This window comes from Camellia sinensis, chromosome 1 (genome assembly GCF_055761805.1).
Source record: "Camellia sinensis isolate YWXY chromosome 1, ASM5576180v1, whole genome shotgun sequence".
In the NCBI taxonomy this organism is placed as follows: Eukaryota; Viridiplantae; Streptophyta; class Magnoliopsida; order Ericales; family Theaceae; genus Camellia; species Camellia sinensis.
The window spans coordinates 212,220,275-212,237,786 of NC_138961.1; the positions used below are offsets into that span (position 1 = coordinate 212,220,275).

General features: G+C 37.0%; 1 protein-coding gene across 1 annotated transcript; it reads left to right on the forward strand.

Annotated features, from left to right (window-relative positions):
• Positions 1-309: 309 nt before the first annotated feature.
• On the forward strand, positions 310-1,772 carry LOC145802113 (uncharacterized). The gene is made up of 2 exons (XM_082894638.1): positions 310-665; positions 744-1,772. The coding sequence occupies exons 1-2, from the start codon at positions 594-596 to the stop codon at positions 1,479-1,481; spliced, it is 810 nt and encodes a 269-aa protein (XP_082750764.1). The 5' UTR covers positions 310-593; the 3' UTR covers positions 1,482-1,772.
• Positions 1,773-17,512: the final 15,740 nt, after the last annotated feature.

Genomic DNA, 17,512 nt, shown 5'->3' on the forward strand with positions numbered 1-17,512 from the left:
CAGATTTCGCCCATCTCCACTCCTTGTATAGCTATCCTAACCTCGGCGTTTTGCGAGCCGCATTTCGGGTTAAAGAAAGAGATTGGGCCAAGCTTCTAAATTTCGAACCGACCTACCGTTACAGCGGTCGACGGAAGGCAAAAGTAACCGATTTTCTTCTCGAGGAAGCACCGGAGCCGGACCCCACTTTGCCCGAGATAAGACTTGTTCCATTAACCGCTGAGGAAGAAATGGCAAAGAAGAGCAGAGTCAGGGCCCTTCTAACTTCAACAACTAGAGCCGAAGTAACACCAACTACCGAGGTGCAGCCTGCCGTCGTGGCCCTTCCTTCACAACGGCCCTCTTCGTCTCGCCCTTCAAAACGCGCCCGATCTACGTCAGCCGAACAACAACTTGTTGACGAAGTCGAAACCGTCCCCCAAAGTCCTCAACCTGCCTCCCAACCTGAACAAACTGACCGAGCCCGATCTCCGAAGTGGGCTCCGCCTTTGATCTTCAATGACCGAAACATCAAAGTCACTGATTCGGTCGTGGGTGAAAAAGACCACCAACTGGCCTTTAACCTGGCCAAAAGTGTGTGCCTCCCTAAGGACATGGAGCACCACTTGAAGCAACTGAATACCGAAATGAAATCAATTCGGTCTGTTTCCAAGTCCATGGTCTTGGTAAGTAGCTGTCTGCTTTTTCCTGTCTAAATTTTTCCAACTCTTACTTCGGTTCTAAAGGTATCTTTGCTTTGCCAGGCCTTGCAAAAGAACAATGTCACTTACCGGAAAGTCCAAGAGCTCCGCAAAACCACAAGGCAGGCGATGGCGGAAGCCGAAGCAAGGTCGGCCGAACTACAACAAGCCGAAAAGAGAATGGCCGAGCTGGAAGCGGAGAACGGCCGTCTTGCCGATCTAGTTAATTCGGCGGAAGCGGAGAAGCAGAAAGCTGCCATTGTTATGAAGGACAAGTATTTGCGGGAGTTGTTGAAGCTAGAGAAGAGAAAGGACGCCGAAATGAGCGAACTGAAAAAGAATATGGAGGCGGTCGACAAGGGGGGGTACAAGCGAGGTTTCAAGGAGGCCGAGGAGGCCTACGTCAAGCAATGCGATGCCGCCAAGGAGCTTTTCTTCAAGTGCGGCTGGAGGGCGGCTGTGGAGAAGCTCGGTCATGATCAACAGACCGAGGTCTTCAACCCTCCAGAGTACTTTATACCGAAGTCCCTTGCGGGGTACGCGGATGCCATGCAGCAGCAATTCCTTGAAGGTTCAGATACTGACGAAGATTCTGCTTCTGGGGGTACTCCAGTTGAAAACGTGGATCAGACAGATCGGCCGGAGTCCAGAGTGGAAGATCTGGCTATTGAACAGCCGAATGAAACTGTGGCTCCGGTCGATGCCACCGTTGTGACTGAAGGAGTGCTGCCGCCAGAGACCGGTCTTCCAGTAGATGCCGATGCGGTTTTCGATGCTGAAATTGATGAACTTTTCTCTTAGTTTTTTACTTTTTCTTCTTTGTAACCGAACTAAGCCCCCTTGTAATGACTTCTGTTTGAATAAAAATTTCACTTCTCTTATTCCGGTTATTGTGTGTATGCTTGGGTTTGTAATGTCTTCTATTACTCCAAGTGCTATTTCGGTTTTTGGTTGGTTAAACTATACTTACCAGCCAACCACTCCTTAGCCGATATAATTACTTCGGCTGAGGAGTACAGTGTTGGTTCGTTTCAGCCAACCACTCTTCAGCCATACACTTACTTCGGCTGAAGAGCAACAGGTGTTGGTTTATTCCAGCCAACCACTCTTCAGCCTAACACTTACTTCGGCTGAAGAGGGTGTTGGTTTATTCCAGCCAACCACTCTTCAGCCTTGCACTTACTTCGGCTGAAGAGTTACAGGTGTTGGTTTATTCCAGCCAACCACTCTTCAGCCATACACTTACTTCGGCTGAAGAGCAACAGGTGTTGGTTTATTCCAGCCAACCACTCTTCAGCCTTGCACTTACTTCGGCTGAAGAGTAACAAGAGTTGGTTTGTTCCAGCCAACCACTCTTCAGCCTAACACTTACTTCGGCTGAAGAGTTACGGGTGTTGGTTTATTCCAGCCAACCACTCTTCAGCCTTGCACTTACTTCGGCTGAAGAGTTACAGGTGTTGGTTTATTCCAGCCAACCACTCTTCAGCCTTGCATTTACTTCGGCTGAAGAGTAACAAGAGTTGGTTTGTTCCAGCCAACCACTCTTCAGCCTAACACTTACTTCGGCTGAAGAGTTACGGGTGTTGGTTTATTCCAGCCAACCACTCTTCAGCCTTGCACTTACTTCGGCTGAAGAGTTACAGGTGTTGGTTTATTCCAGCCAACCACTCTTCAGCCTTGCACTTACTTCGGCTGAAGAGTTACAGGTGTTGGTTTATTCCAGCCAACTATTTGAAGTTAGTTTTTCCAGCTAACTTATAGTATTTGGGTATTCCGACCAAATGTCCTGCAGCCTGGATCCTTATCCTGGGCTTAGGAAGGATGTTGGTTTAATCCAGCCAACCTCTGAGTTTAGTTTTTCCAGCTAACTTGGAATAGAATGCTCGCAAAAAACTTAGTCTCTAAAGCTAACTTTTACAAAGAATAATTTGTGCTAAAAAGAATTGCTCATTTTATTGAAGGAAGGAAAAAATTACACATGTTTGAAAAAGAAAAGCTAAAAGTAAAATAACTTGAGATTGGCCGTATTCCATGGCCTAGGGATTGCCTTGCCATCCTTGTCTTCTAGGTGGTATGCCCCTTTGCCGGCTAACCCAACCACCTTATAAGGACCTTCCCAATTTGGGCCTAACTTGCCGTCTCCTGGGACCAAGGTGTTTCCCATTACTTTGCGTAATACCCAATCGCCAATTTTGAATTGTCTTGGATGAACCTTTTTGCTGTATTTTTTGATTAATTCTCGTTGGTATGCGGCGATGTGGACCAACGCTCTTTCTCTTCTTTCTTCTGCAAGGTTGAGTTCTAAGGCTATGGCTTCTTCATTTAAGTCTGGATCAAAATTTTCGCTTCGAATTGTGGGGAGGCCAACTTCTAGTGGGATCACCGCTTCCATTCCATATGCTAAGGAGAATGGTGTTTCTCCTGTTGATCGTCGAGGCGTGGTGCGGTAGGCCCATAAAACATGAGGAAGTTCATCTGCCCACTTGCCTTTTGCCTTCTCTAGCCTTTTCTTAAGTCCATCCAAGACGACTTTATTTGATGCTTCTGCTTGCCCGTTTGCTTGGGGATATGCCGGTGTGGAATTGTAGAACTCTATCTTGTACTCTTCACAAAAGCTTCTAAAGATCCTGCCGTCGAACTGAGTTCCATTGTCTGAGATCAGTGCTTTTGGTATGCCAAACCGAGTGATAATATTCTGCCAAACAAACTTCTTCACATCCTTCTCTTTGATTGACGCCAGTGCTTCTGCTTCCACCCATTTTGTGAAGTAGTCTGTTGCTGCGAGAAAGAATTTTCTGCCTCCGGGTGCTGTTGGAAGTGGTCCTACTATGTCTAAGCCCCACATTGCGAAAGGCCATGGGCTAGTTAAAGGTAGGAGTTCTCTTGCTGGTTGATGTATTTGGTGTGCGAATTTCTGGCATTTTTCACACTTCTTCACATATTTTTCTGAGTCTGCTTGCATATACGGCCACCAATATCCTTGCGAAATAGCCCTGTAGGCGAGCGACCTTCCCCCTTGATGACTTCCACATACCCCTTCATGTATTTCGAATAGGAAGGCTTCTACTTTGCTGGGATGAACGCACTTGAGGTAAGGCCCAGAGAATGACTCCTTGTATAATGCCAAAGATGGAGATAGCCAAAATCGCTGCGACTTTGCCCTTATTTTGTTGGCTTCTTTTTTCTCTGCTGGTAGGATGCCGTCTTTTAGGAACAGGATGATGGGATCCATCCATGAAGGGCCTAATTCAGTGCAATATACTTCTTCTGCTTCGGGGTCTTCTATACTTGGTCTTGGTAAGAAGTCGATGAGTACTGGATGAGGGATCGATGTATCTGCCATTGAGGCCAGGCCTGCTAGCTCGTCCGCTCGGCTGTTTTCCTCCCTGCCAATTTGTTCTATCCTTACCACATCAAACTTCTTGATCTCTGTTCTGACTAACTCTTGGTACTTGGCCATTCTGTCGTCCTTTGCTTCGTATTCGCCCGAAATTTGGTTTACTACCAGCAGAGAGTCACTGTATACCATTAGTTCGGCTGCTTTCATGAAGTGTGCTGACTTGAGTCCTGCGATAAGCGCCTCATACTCTGCTTCATTGTTGGATGCTGGGAAGCCAAGGTTGATTGCTTGCTCTATAACCAGGCCGTCTGGAGAGATGAGGACTATGCCAAGCCCTGCACCATGTCGGTTGGATGCTCCATCCACAAAGAGCTTCCACATCTCTCCAACAAATAGTTTCCAGCATGTGGAAGGGTCAGACGATGCCGTGGGGTTAAGGATGGTGTTTTCTTCAAAGTCCATATTGGCTGTCTGCCCTTCGTCCTCTGTTTGAACTGCTGGTGAGCCTTTGTTTGGCTCCTCCTTGTCGTTCTTAATGTGGTCTGCCTTTGTGCTTGATGGACTACTTTCCACTAGGGGTTGCGCTATTCCGGCGTCAACTTCCGTCTCTAGTTCGGTCGATGGACTACCTTTTACTAGGGGTTGCGTTATTCCGGCGTCAACTCCCGTCCCTAGTTCGGTTGAGTTAGTCAGGTCGACTGGACAGATATGATGACTTCCAGGAGTAAACTCTGCGACGAAGTCTGCCAAAGATTGAGCTTTTATTGCGGTCTTTGGTTGGAACTTGATATCGAATTGTCCCAACTCTACTGCCCATTTCAAAATTCGCCCACTGAAGTTCGCCCTTTCAAACAGAGCTTTTAATGGAAAGGCCGTAAGGACGACTATGGTGTGGGCATGAAAGTAGTGCGCCAATTTCCTGGATGCCATCATTAATGCTAATGCTAGTTTCTCCAATGGTAAGTACCTTGTTTCGGCTCCCAACAATGTCTTGCTGACATAAAAGATGGGCAAGTGTTGTATTCCTTCTGCACGAACCAACACTGCGCTGACTGCGTGTTGAGAGACTGCTAGGTACAAAAAGAGTTCTTCACCAGGTACTGGAGTAACAAGTAGTGGTGGGGAAGACATGTATTCCTTTAAGCTTTCCAGAGCTCGGTCGCATTCTTCATCCCACTCAAACTTGGCCTTTAAAGCTTGGAAGAACGGTCGTAGCCTGTCCGACGATCTGCTTATGAACCGGTTGAGTGCAGCCGCCATACCAGTAAGATGCTGCACTTCTTTAACTGAGTTTGGTCTCTCCAACTCCTGGATCGCTTTGATCTGAGAGGGGTCGGCTTCTATACCTCGGTTGGTCACCAGGAAGCCCAAGAATTTGCCAGATCCAACTCCGAATGCGCATTTGGACGCATTGAGGCGTAGCTTGTGTTTCTTCAGGATCTGGAACATCTCGCCTAAGTCTTTCAGATGGTCATTCTCATCCTTGCTTTTGACCACCATGTCGTCGATGTACGCCTCCATTGTTCTGCCTAACAATGGTTCAAACATCTTGGTGACCATCCTTTGGAATGTCGCCCCCGCGTTCTTTAGGCCAAAGGGCATGACCTTGTAGCAATATAACCCCCTTGGTGTTGTGAAGGATGTGACCTCCTGGTCTGGTTCATGCATGGCGATCTGGTGGTAGCCTCTGTATGCATCCAAAAAGCTAAGTCGGTTATGTCCTGCCGTTAAGTCCACCAGTTGATCTATCCTTGGTAGAGGGAAGCTATCTTTTGGGCACGCTTTGTTGACTGTTTTGTAGTCGACGCAGACACGCCATTTACCATTCTTTTTTGGCACTACGACGGTGTTGGAGATCCATTTTGGGTAGTGCACTTCCCTTATCGCTCCTGCCTCCAGCAGGTTGCCTACCTCTTCTGCCACTATTTCGGCGTGGTGGAGTGCCGATCTGCGCGTGCGTTGAATGACTGGTCTGGCGGAAGGGTGGACATTGAGTTGGTGACTGATGAAGTTTGGATCAATGCCTGGCATGTCGTAAGGTGTCCAGGCAAACACTTCGATATTGGAAGTCAAGAATTCCATGACCTCTAATCTCTCAGCGCTGGACAATGATGAGCCAAGCAGGAAGAACTTATCCGGGTTCTTCTCATCTATTTTTACCTCCACCAAGTCTTCCACCGCTTTCTGATTAGCTTCTTTGCCGACGTCAGCGAATAGTTCATTACTCTCTGGTTCTTCCACCGAATGAACGTATCCTTTGGCAGCTCGGCTTCCATTTGCTGTGGCGAAGCACTGCTTTGACATGATCTGATCGCCATAGACTTCTTCAATTATACCGGCGTCATTGGGGAACCGCATTACCTGATGGTATGATGACGCCACCGAACGCATGGCATGCAGCCATGTTCTGCCTAGGATGATGTTGTAGGTGGAGGGGACCTTCAATACCCAGAACTCCACCTGTTTTGATACACTTCCAGCTCTGACTGGAATGATTATTTTGCCGACAGGCCACTCTGGCATGGAGTTGAATCCAATCAGGGGAGAAACTGCAGGTGCCAAGTCTTTGTCTTGCAACTTTAGTTGTTTGAATGTGTCGTAATACATGATCTCACATGAACTACCCTGGTCAATCAGAATCCGCTTGACGTCAAAATCCTTGACTCGGAGAGTGACAACCAGGGCATCATTATGGGGGCAGTAAATTCGTTCCAAGTCCTTATCCGAAAAGGACATGACGTTTGTTGCCTCTGTCCTCCCCTTCTTGATGGCGGGTTGGGAACTTAATACTTCCCTAAAGTGTTCAGCCTTCTTGATTGAACCTCTAAGCTCGCATACGCGCTCAGGTTCAAAAACTCCATGAATTACATTGATAATGCCTTGTGGTGGTGCGTCGTTTGGCATTCTGTTGGGTTGGTCATGATCTTGGGGGGCCGGTTGCGCTCCTCCTTCAATGTATTCGTCCAAGTGGCCTGCTGCCACCAATTCTTCTAAATGCTGTCTTAGGGGCGTGCAATTCTCAGTTCGGTGCCCCTTTTCTTTGTGGAAGGTGCACCGTGATCTGTCGTCGTAATTCTTCTGAGCCTCCCCAAGCTTGGCTGGCCACTTGACAAAAGGCTCATCCTTGATTTCGCTCAGAATCCGATATATTGGTTTTTTGAACACCGTGGTTATGGCAGTGCGAATTCTTAGCCATCTTTTGTCTGGGTCTTCTCCGTTATCTCGTCTGCCACGTCCATTTTTGTTACTTCGGTCCACCGTATTAACCTTTGCTGAGGTTTTCTTTTCTGGTACCGTGGCCGCACTTGTTTTGGCTTTGGAACGTGCGCCATCTTCTTCTACCCTGATGTGCTGATGCACTCTCTCCATCAGGGCTTCCATGGTGAGGGGTGGCGTCATGGTAATTGAATCCCTTAGTCGGTTCCCTACTGGTAGGCCTCTTTTATATTGCGCAATGGCTAGATTGGTGGGGCAGTCTCCAATCTGGTTGAATGTCTCCCAGTAGCGACTGTTGTAAGATCTGAGAGTTTCTTTCTCACCCATGTCGATGGAGAGTAGCTGGTCTATCTCCACCGGTGTTTTAGTATTTGTCCGAAACCTTGTTACGAATGCTTCTGCCAATTGGGCCCAGGAGGCTATGCTACCTTCTGGGAGCTTTTCGAACCAAGTCAAGCCCAGGTCGCCCAGACTTGATGGGAAAAGTATGCACATTAAGGCCTCGTTTCGCCTGTACACGGCCATGACTTGGCGAAAGTGGCTCAAGTGTGAATACGGGTCCGTCTTCCCTTCATATGTATTGAACTTCGGCTGAAGGAAGCCTGATGGTAGGGGAGCGTTTTCGATCGCTGGGACAAACGGCGAAGTCTGTAGCCTTGCCAATGCTTTGTCCGCTGGTTCGTAGGCCGGTTGCGGTATTGGCATTCCAACCTCGACGCTTCCATGCGTTCGAGGAGCCAACCGTTGTAGGGCCGAAATTCGGTGTGGATCCCTTGCCCTGGCATCCTCCTTGCATCGTGCTTTTTCTTCTAGCACGGTTCGTAAGTCGGATGACCTGGGTAGCTCGGTTTGTCTGGATCTGGTTTGGTGTGAATGTGAAGGCCAATACGTACTTCCTTCAGTATATGATCTTTCGGATCTCGTCCTCTCAGACCTGGAGTGACGAGTTCTTGAAGATAAGGAGTGAGTGTCGCCTGTCCTGAGGCTTCTGCTCTCTCCTTGGGAGGGCGTAGTATTCCTACTACGATTCTCTGAGTGGCGAGGGGGCGTTTTATGCTTGCGCCCCTCTCCTTTCGCCACATCTTTGGTCTTTATCTGGCGTTTTAAAGTCTCCATGTCCGCCGCCATCCTTCGAATTAGTTCATCCTGTTCCTTTACGCGATCTTCCAGGGCTTGAGGATCAATCCTCCTCCTTTGCCTGTCGGGACTTTGAGAGTGACGAGGGCTGCCATTCCGCCTTCCCCTGCCACTCCTCCTGGAATTATGTTGTTGGGGCTCCAAGTCTGCCATGGGAGGGACAGCAGGTAATCCCTCACGCCTTGCGCCCCCTTCTGGAGTTAGTCCGTCGACGGCGGACTGCGGCAAGTCTTCAATGTGTGCCATTGAATGAGAAAAGGAGAAGCTTAGTCAAGAGGTTTTTGTTCTTGTCTGTTGTTCCCACAGACGGCGCCAATTGTACGAGGAGGAAATAATTCTCCTCGTATAATCCTGTTGACCCAGTCCACGCTCCTCCGTACGACGTCGCTTTGTCACCTGAAAACACAAACGTAAACTAGCCGGCGGGTGTGTGCCGGAAACCTCTCCGATGCCTAAGTCAGAAAACTTGACAAATAGACAAAGCTCTAAGTTTTCAGAAAGATTGTGTTCAATTACCTCCTCCAAGGTGATGCTTGTGAGCTTTTATAAGTTTCATATGGCACAATCCTAGTAGGACTTGTATTTCTCCATACAGAGTCCTCCTAGGATTCAATCTCTTAAGGATAATGCTTATCCTTTTACACCCTCCCCCACTGCTCAAACCAAGTGGGATGGTTTTCTTTACGGCCGAACTTCCTTTCGACCGAAGTAAACTTGGCTATATTGAGTCACAGAAGGCCGAACTATCCTTAGCTCGGTCCTCTCCTCCAAATCTCTACTTCGGCTGCCCTGTTCAACCTTGATGCGCTTAGATCAGACTTCCAAGTAACAAGTTCTGACCGACCTAACCATTGTAAGTCACGACCGGACTAACTCTGAGATCGGCCTAACTGTGAGTTGCCTCCAGACCGGAGTAGTTTTACTCTTTCTTGGGCCGCAGTAACTTTGTCTTCCCAAGGCCGGAGTAGCTTTACATCCATGAGCCGAAGTAACATTTACTTCTCCCAGCCGGAGTAACATTGCTCTCTGGGCCGGAGTATCCTTTACGGCCTTCTTACTTAGTCCTTCGCGTTTTGGGCCTCAAAGCCCAACTTGCAGCTCGGCCCAATTTTTCCCAAAAATTACCCTCTCAACATGTATACAAAAATAGAGAGATGATATGACCTAAATAAACAAATAAATTGATTTTTTTTATATTTTTTATGTATCCAAAAGAGGCTAGTAAATTTTTGATTGTAACTTTTGTTTTTATAATTTCGCAGATAACACTTAGGGCTGGTTTGACATAGCCTAAAAAAGATAAAAAGTCAAAAAATTACTCAAAAAATTAAAAAGTTATCACTATTCACCCAAAAAAAATATAAAAAAAATTAATTTTTCACAAATTCATACAACTCAATAATCATTCCTACTTTTCGGCTGTGTAGCGTTGGGACAGAATAGTAGGACAGTTTGGGGCAATTTTGATACACTACTGTTCAGCCAGTAGGGGTTTATCACGGGTCCCGTTTTGATAATCTGAATCGTTCAATGTTTAGAAATCGTTGAGTAGTATATGTCTGTAAAAAATCACATTGATCGGATATCGATAACTACATGATCAAATCAGTTTTGTATGAAAAAATGGATGGTGTTATAATTAACGATTGAAAAAAACAAATCTGATCAGATAGCTATTGATATCCGATCAATGTGATTTTTTATAGACATATAGTGCTCGATGAGTTCTACACATTGCACGGTTCAAATTATCAAAATCGGACCTGTGATGGCCCCCACGGGCTGAACAAAACAGTCCACTGCAATGCCCGAAAAGTATCCAATAATTTCTTGCATGAATTCGGCCTGGCAGATTGTATAGCTGTCATTCACTCATCTCCAATATTCTCCTCCACACTTCTTCCAATCTTCTCCTACACACTTCTTTATACAGTTTTTTAATACACATTTTTTTCATAAAAAGTCAAAAAATTAGCTCAAACATTCTTATTTTTTTCCTCAACTTTTTAGTCTAAAAAGATAAAAAATACACTTATTTAAGACACTCCAAATAATCCTTTACACCGAAATGCAATAAATACTTGCACAAAAGAGATTTTCATAAAATTATAATTACTTTTTTTAATTCTTCACTAGTTTATAATTTGTCCTTAAGTAGACATCAAAGCACTCAATGATTAACCATAGGCTACTAAAATTGGAGTTCAATTTTGGTCGTCCTGGTTGTTTTCTCTTTAATTGCTAAAGGTTGGTTAAAAATTTAATAAATTTTAAAATATATTTAAATTTAATTTATTTTTATAATTAATCAATTTTAAATAAATTTTTAACGAATTAAATTTGAATAATTTGATTAATTTTATAATTCTAAAACTAGTTGGAACGCTTCACCACCAGTTGAACATATTTCATGACATAACAGACTTGACAAAGAAGTTCGGTGATTTTATTTAAAAGATAAATTATATATATACAAAATATATAATATCATAAGAATAAGATGGTAATGCTTTTTTTTTTTTTGATTTTATTTTTTTTAAGTATTACGTTTTAAAGCAAAAAATTTCACATTTAGGCACCGTTTGGGAAGCCAAGGTTGGGCTATTTTAGCCATGTCACGACAAAAGTGACTGTTTTAGCCACATGCCGACAAAACCCTCATAATCACTTGACTAAAACCATTGTATTGGTAAATTTACGAAAATACCCCCCATGAGGGAGGGGCATCACCTCAGCATTTCCCATAGACAAAAGCTTTATCACTTCCAAAGAACACGTTTTCCCAAAAAAGGAACTAATGGACGTTGAAAAAAAAAATTAAAAACATTTTTTTGGTTTTTGTTAAAATATTTTATAAAAATAAATTCAAACTCTATTTTTAAAAATATTTTTAAAAATTTTAATATTTTTGTTATGTATTTAGTTATGATTTGAGTGTAGAGTTGTAAAAGTAGTATAGGGTTTCAAGTTATGTATTTGGTTATGAATTGTAAAAATAATTTACTAATAAAATTTTATTTTATGTGTTTGGTTACGATTTGAGTGTAGAGTTGTTTTTAAATTAAAAATATTAACATTTTAAATTATTTAAATTTTTTGAATATTTAAATTATTTAAATCTTTTTGTTAAAATAAATTTTTGAATATTTAAATTTTTTGCAAAATAAATTTGTTAGATTATTTACATTATTTAAATATTTAAAATAACATTAAAATTAAAATAAAAATAAAAATAAAATTCAAATTCAAATTAAATTAAATTAAATTAAATTAAATTAAATATTTAAAAGTAAATTAAAATTAAATTATTTAAAATACACATCCTAATAAAATAAAACCTCACTTTTTATCATTTAACCGAAAATTAAAATAAAAATAAAAATAAAAAACACATGAAAAAATATTTGCAAAAAAAAAAAGAACTTAAAATACATAAATTATTAACAATAATTTATTAATTGAGTTTTATTTTACATGTTTGTTTACGATTTGAGTGTAAAGTTGTTTTTAAATTTAAAATATTAACATTTTAAATTATTTTTATTTTTTGAATATTTAAATTATTTAAATTTGTTTGTTAAAATAAATTTTTGAATATTTAAATTATTTAAATTTTTACGATGTAAATTTTTTGAATATTTATTTTAAAGTTTTTCCAAGGTAAATTTTTTAGAATATTTACATTATTTAAATATTTAAAATACAAACAAAAAATATAAATAAAATTAAAATAAAATTTTAATTAAGTTTTGTTTTATATATTTAGTTACGATTTGAGTATAGAGTTGTTTTTAAATTAAAAATATTAACATTTTAAATTATTTAAAGAACGTAAATTAAAGAACAAGAACTAATTAATGTATAAAAAAATATAAATGACAAAAACATAAATTTAAAAAAAATAAAAAAAATTTAAGCAAAAAATAAATAAAAAAATATTTTACCAAACTACGCCAAAATAAAACCCAAAATAAACAAATAAAAAATAAAAAAATTTAAGCAGAATACCCAAATCGAAACCCCCAAAAAAAAAAAAAAAAAAAAGTAGCAAAAAAGGGCAAATCAAAACCGAAAATAAGAGAAAAAAAAAACAAATAAATAAAAAAAAACAACATTGGTGGACCGTTTGGAAAGCTGATGTGGATGTCAAAATCTTTGAATTACAGGTACATGTGGATCAAGGGCACTTTGGTAAATTAACAGGAGGCCACCTCACCAAAAAGTCAAAAAAAATCAAAAAATCTTTCCTAAATCAGACTTTTTAATCCCAAACTAAAATAACTAAAAAAAATTAAAAAATTAAAAAACCAACCCACTTCCCAAACGGAAGGTTAAACATATCATTTGATATATATTTTTAGTGTTCAAATAACGTCATTTAGTGGAGAACACGTGCAACAACTCTTGTGGACAGTGAACTCTATATCTTCTCTATTATTAGTGGACAAGTCGGTCCAATGAAAGGTTATCATGTGTCTTGACACAAGTAAAAGGAAAACGAAAATGATAGGTATTCCAAATAAATTATTAAATATTTTATTAAATTTTTTATATGAGTGTGAGATATATATATATATATATATATATAATTTGTGAGACCTATATATATATAATTTGTGTGAGTTTTGCATTTATATAAAATATTTGATAAAATATTTAATAATTTATTTAGAATCCTTCACCTCAGTCAAGAGAAAATAGTTGCCAATGCCACGAACAAAATGAAGATATCGGAAAATTATTAGATATTTTTGAAGTTTCACAACCATTTTAATATAAAATTATATAAAATATCATGTGATTGTGCTTCTGAAATATCCATTGATTACCTGATGATGTCTAAATTACCCTTTTACACTGTTTTTCTCAATTTGGTATCTTAAAAAAAATTATCTCATTTTGATTTCTAAATTATCAAACTCTTTACACTCTGATCTAAATTTGTACGACCATTATAATTTTTACGATGAAAATCTAGTAAATTATTATACTTTTATTCCTTTAGTATTATAATTTTTTTGATTAAGTTTAAAAAAAAAAATCATATTTAATTCCCAATCCCAACAAAAATGTCTAACTAAAACAAGAAGAATGCTACAGATCTTAAAAAAAACACAACTTCCATTCACCTGTGATTGGTCCGGGAAGAAATGAACAAAAAAAAAAAGAAGCAAAAATGCTTGGGACCCTCAAAGTTGGGAACCCCAATGATCTCCAAAATAATGTGGGCTAATCATGTGTTTTTGTTTTTTTCTTTCATTCCTGAATCAATCATAGGTGAATGGGAATTGTGTTTTGTGGGGATCAGTAGCATTGTTGAGAACAAAAGTACATAATTTATCCACATCATTTTGGAGGTTATAGGAATCCCCAACTTTGAAGGTCCTAAGTATTTTTGTTAAAATAATATTCACACAATCAAAAAATTTCACATCTATTAAAATATTTTCCTTACAACAACAGTTTAACCACAATTGACCACAACCCTTTTCAACCTATCACCTGATCTTCTACACATACCTTTTTTTTTGTTTTGTTTTGTTTTATTTTTTTTTTGTGAACTGGTCTCTTCTATACTAACCTTAAGATTTCGATTTATAGTCCCTTTTTTAAGGTAAATTATCACTGGATCTTAATAGTTGAATTTAATTTTCATAAAATTCTATTAAAAATAAGTTATAGTATAATCGTAGCTAAAAATAATTTTTTGTAACGTTATTTACATATGTCGTTAAAAATTAAAAATTAGTGACTTTTTTTGTCACAATTTTTATAAATTGTAACTGAAACTTATAATTAGTGAAATTTTTATATGACGAATTTTTCAAATCGTCGCTAAAAGATGAAAATTAGGGGATTTTTTTGAGACGATTTTTTTAAACTATCATTAAAAATTTATAATTAGTGACATTTTTGAAATAATTTTCAATCTGTCACTAAAAATTAACAATTAATGAGTTTTTTAAGAATATATGATGAAAAATATCATTAATTATTATAGGACTTATTTGACAAAATCCACTTAGTAAAACCTATATGTAAGTCCCCAATTTATTTATTGAATGATGCATATTTATTGTAATTTTTTATTTTCGTCCTTTCAATTTAAACTGGATTTTGAAATTGGGTGATTTGGGGGGTGTTTGACAATATATATATATATATATATATATATATATATATTTGCTTTTTAGGTTAAAATAATAGAAAAAGATAAAAGAAATAAAAATAGTCAATAAGATAAAATGTTATACCAAATACAGAATCATTTCACTTTTCTTCTCACAAACATCATATTTAATTACAAAAAAAATTCAACTATTTTTCTAAATACAACTATTTTAACTAATTAAAATAGTTAAATACTAAAATAGTCTACTGAAATAGCAAATGTGATAGTAAGAATTATTTTTTATTTTTTATTTTTTATTTTTATGGATTGAAAAGAGAAACTTAAATTGTGAAATTCTCGAATTGTTCTTTAATCATGACGGGAGTTGATAATTGGAACAAACTGAAAAATATAAAATAATTTTGGAATCAAAGTGAAATGATATTTTTTTAAGGAGCAAAGTGAGAAATAGCTCATATTTTAGGTGGTAAAAATGTAATTGACTCTATATTATATAAATAAAGGGGAACTTATATTAGCAACCTTTAAGGTGTCATGCGTGCATGTAATTATTTGCCAAATGTGTTTTTGTAATATGTAATCACCTATTATCTTTTATTTATTGATTTTATTTACTATTGTCTCTTGAAAAAAATAGTGAAACATTCCTCTCAAACTTTGAATAGAAAGAGAGGCCCAATATTTTTTTTATTAGTTAAAGGTCTCTCGATGAAATTTTTTTGTGATCATACTAGAAAAATTGATTACAAAGAAATTTTGAAATTTCTCTATAAAAATTAAAATTTCTCAATGTCAAGACGAAATTTCTCTATGTCGAATTTTTTCTATAATAACGTTGAGGGATCCCAATTATTATGAAAATATTATATATCTTTTATTCTATAAAATTTTAATATCAGTAGCCTTAAAAAAAAAGTTGCCATGCCTCTTTACATATATGCGAAACTCATTAAATTTACATCATTTTAGATTTGTCTTATTATTTCTTAAGATCTCTAATTGGACTTCCTAAGCTAAGTATTTTCATAAATTTGCTTGATCCTTTATTTTACATACCCAAGTTCAAGTTATGCCAACAAATGAAGGATTGTTCATAAGTGAATCATTTAAGTGATTTTTTTTTTTAGTAATTAATTTAGTTTTCATCAAAATCTTTTATTTTTTAGGTTCTTTAGTCTATGCAACTTAAAAAAAGTTTGCAGTTTTTACGTCTTTTAATTTCCATCAAATTTTTTTTTTTGATTTTTAGGTGTTTTTGGTCTAAATGCACCTATGGCTCTGTACCGAGTGCGAGTTTCAGAATTTTTTTTTGCAAATTTTGCCTAACCGATCGTCCCACTGGTTGACCGAAATAGTAATTTTTATTTATTTATTTATTTATTTTTGCAATTGATATGTTAATTTTTATATATTCGAAAAAAATATTTTCTGAATTTTTAAATTTTTTTTATGTGTTTTAAGTTAATTTTGAGTTGTATGTTTGGTTATGAGTTGTAAATTTTTGTATCAAATATCAAATGTCACATCAACAATTCCCTACTCAATTCAAAATTCTTTTCAAAACTATTTTCAAAACTCTTTACTAAACAAATTTTCCACACTCAAATCATAATTCCAAACCTCACAAACTTAAAATACAACTCATACTCTCAAATCATAATTACAAAACTCTACCAAATGTAACCTACATTTTTTAAAAGGAGCTTTTTGACAATTTTTTAATCTTTACTGGATTTTGTTTATTTGTTTGTTTTTTAATTTGTGTGTGTGTGTGTTAAGTTATATAGAAATCCTTGAAATATCCAAAACCTATCTAATAACTTCAATTTATTAAAAATATATGAAATTGCTTAAAAACGACAATATTATGATTATCTTAAAAACAAATTATAGCAATCACTAATGCAATATTTTCAAAATTGATTTAATAATATTGGCACCTAATATTTTAAGTGATTTGCAACCCACCCCCCCTCTCCAAAAAAAATAACACATTGGAACAGCATTTTTATTAAATTAAATTTTAAACACAATCCATACAAAGCATAGGTAAAATACTAGTAATTATGTATAACGGTATATGAACAAAATAATATACTTAGTTTAAAGTATAAGAGATTAATTGTCAAAATTTAAAATAGAGGATCTAAAATAAAATTTTGATAAAACTCAGGGGGACTTGCGTATTGTATAGGTCGTAATAGGTAGACTTATTGTCTAATGGGTCTTATGATAATTAATGGTATTTTTCATAAAAAAATATTAAAAAACGTCACTAATTGTTAATTTTTAGTAACAATTTGACAATTTTATCATAAAAAATGTCACTAGTTATAAGTTTTAATGGCTGTTTAAAAAAAAATCGTCACAAAAAATCACTAATTTTTAACTTTCAGCAACGGTTTAAAAAATTTGTCACGAAAAAACGTCACTAATGGTAAGTTAGTGATAATTTATAAGAACCGTGACAAAAAAAAGTCACTAATTGTCAATTTTTAGCGAGATATACAAAAAACAAGTACAACAAATTATTTTTAGCGACAATTTTAATAAGACTTATTTTTAATAAAATTTAATAAAAATTAAATCTAATTATTAACACCTATTAGTAATTTACCACAAACTTAAATCATGTTAGATTCACAAACACGTTACGGTTACAAAAGATTATGGTAATAAATAACGAACTAACATAGTCTTGGTGTCCTAAATATATATATATATATATATATATATTTTTTTTTCTTGTATTTTTTATTACAACAAAACATATCAATAGAACATGTAATTCAACAATTCGAGTTACAACTGGAATAAATTATATATACTTTATTTGTTTCTGATTTTCAGAAAATTATACTTTTTTTTTTATTTTTCATATTTAAATGCTTTCAATGATTTTTTTTTTTAAAATATTTTAAGCAATTTTTTGTAATTTTTAAACACAATTAACATAAATACACTTAAAAAGTATAATATTAGTGATTTTTTTAAAAAAAATATACA

What these genes read in the sequence shown, in the direction of transcription:
- LOC145802113 (XM_082894638.1), top strand. Translation starts at nt 594, where the DNA reads ATGGAGCACCACTTGAAGCAACTGAATACCGAAATGAAATCAATTCGG. An exon ending in TTTCCAAGTCCATGGTCTTG is followed by an intron (nt 666 to 743) that starts GTAAGTAGCTGT and finishes TTGCTTTGCCAG; the next exon opens with GCCTTGCAAAAGAACAATGT.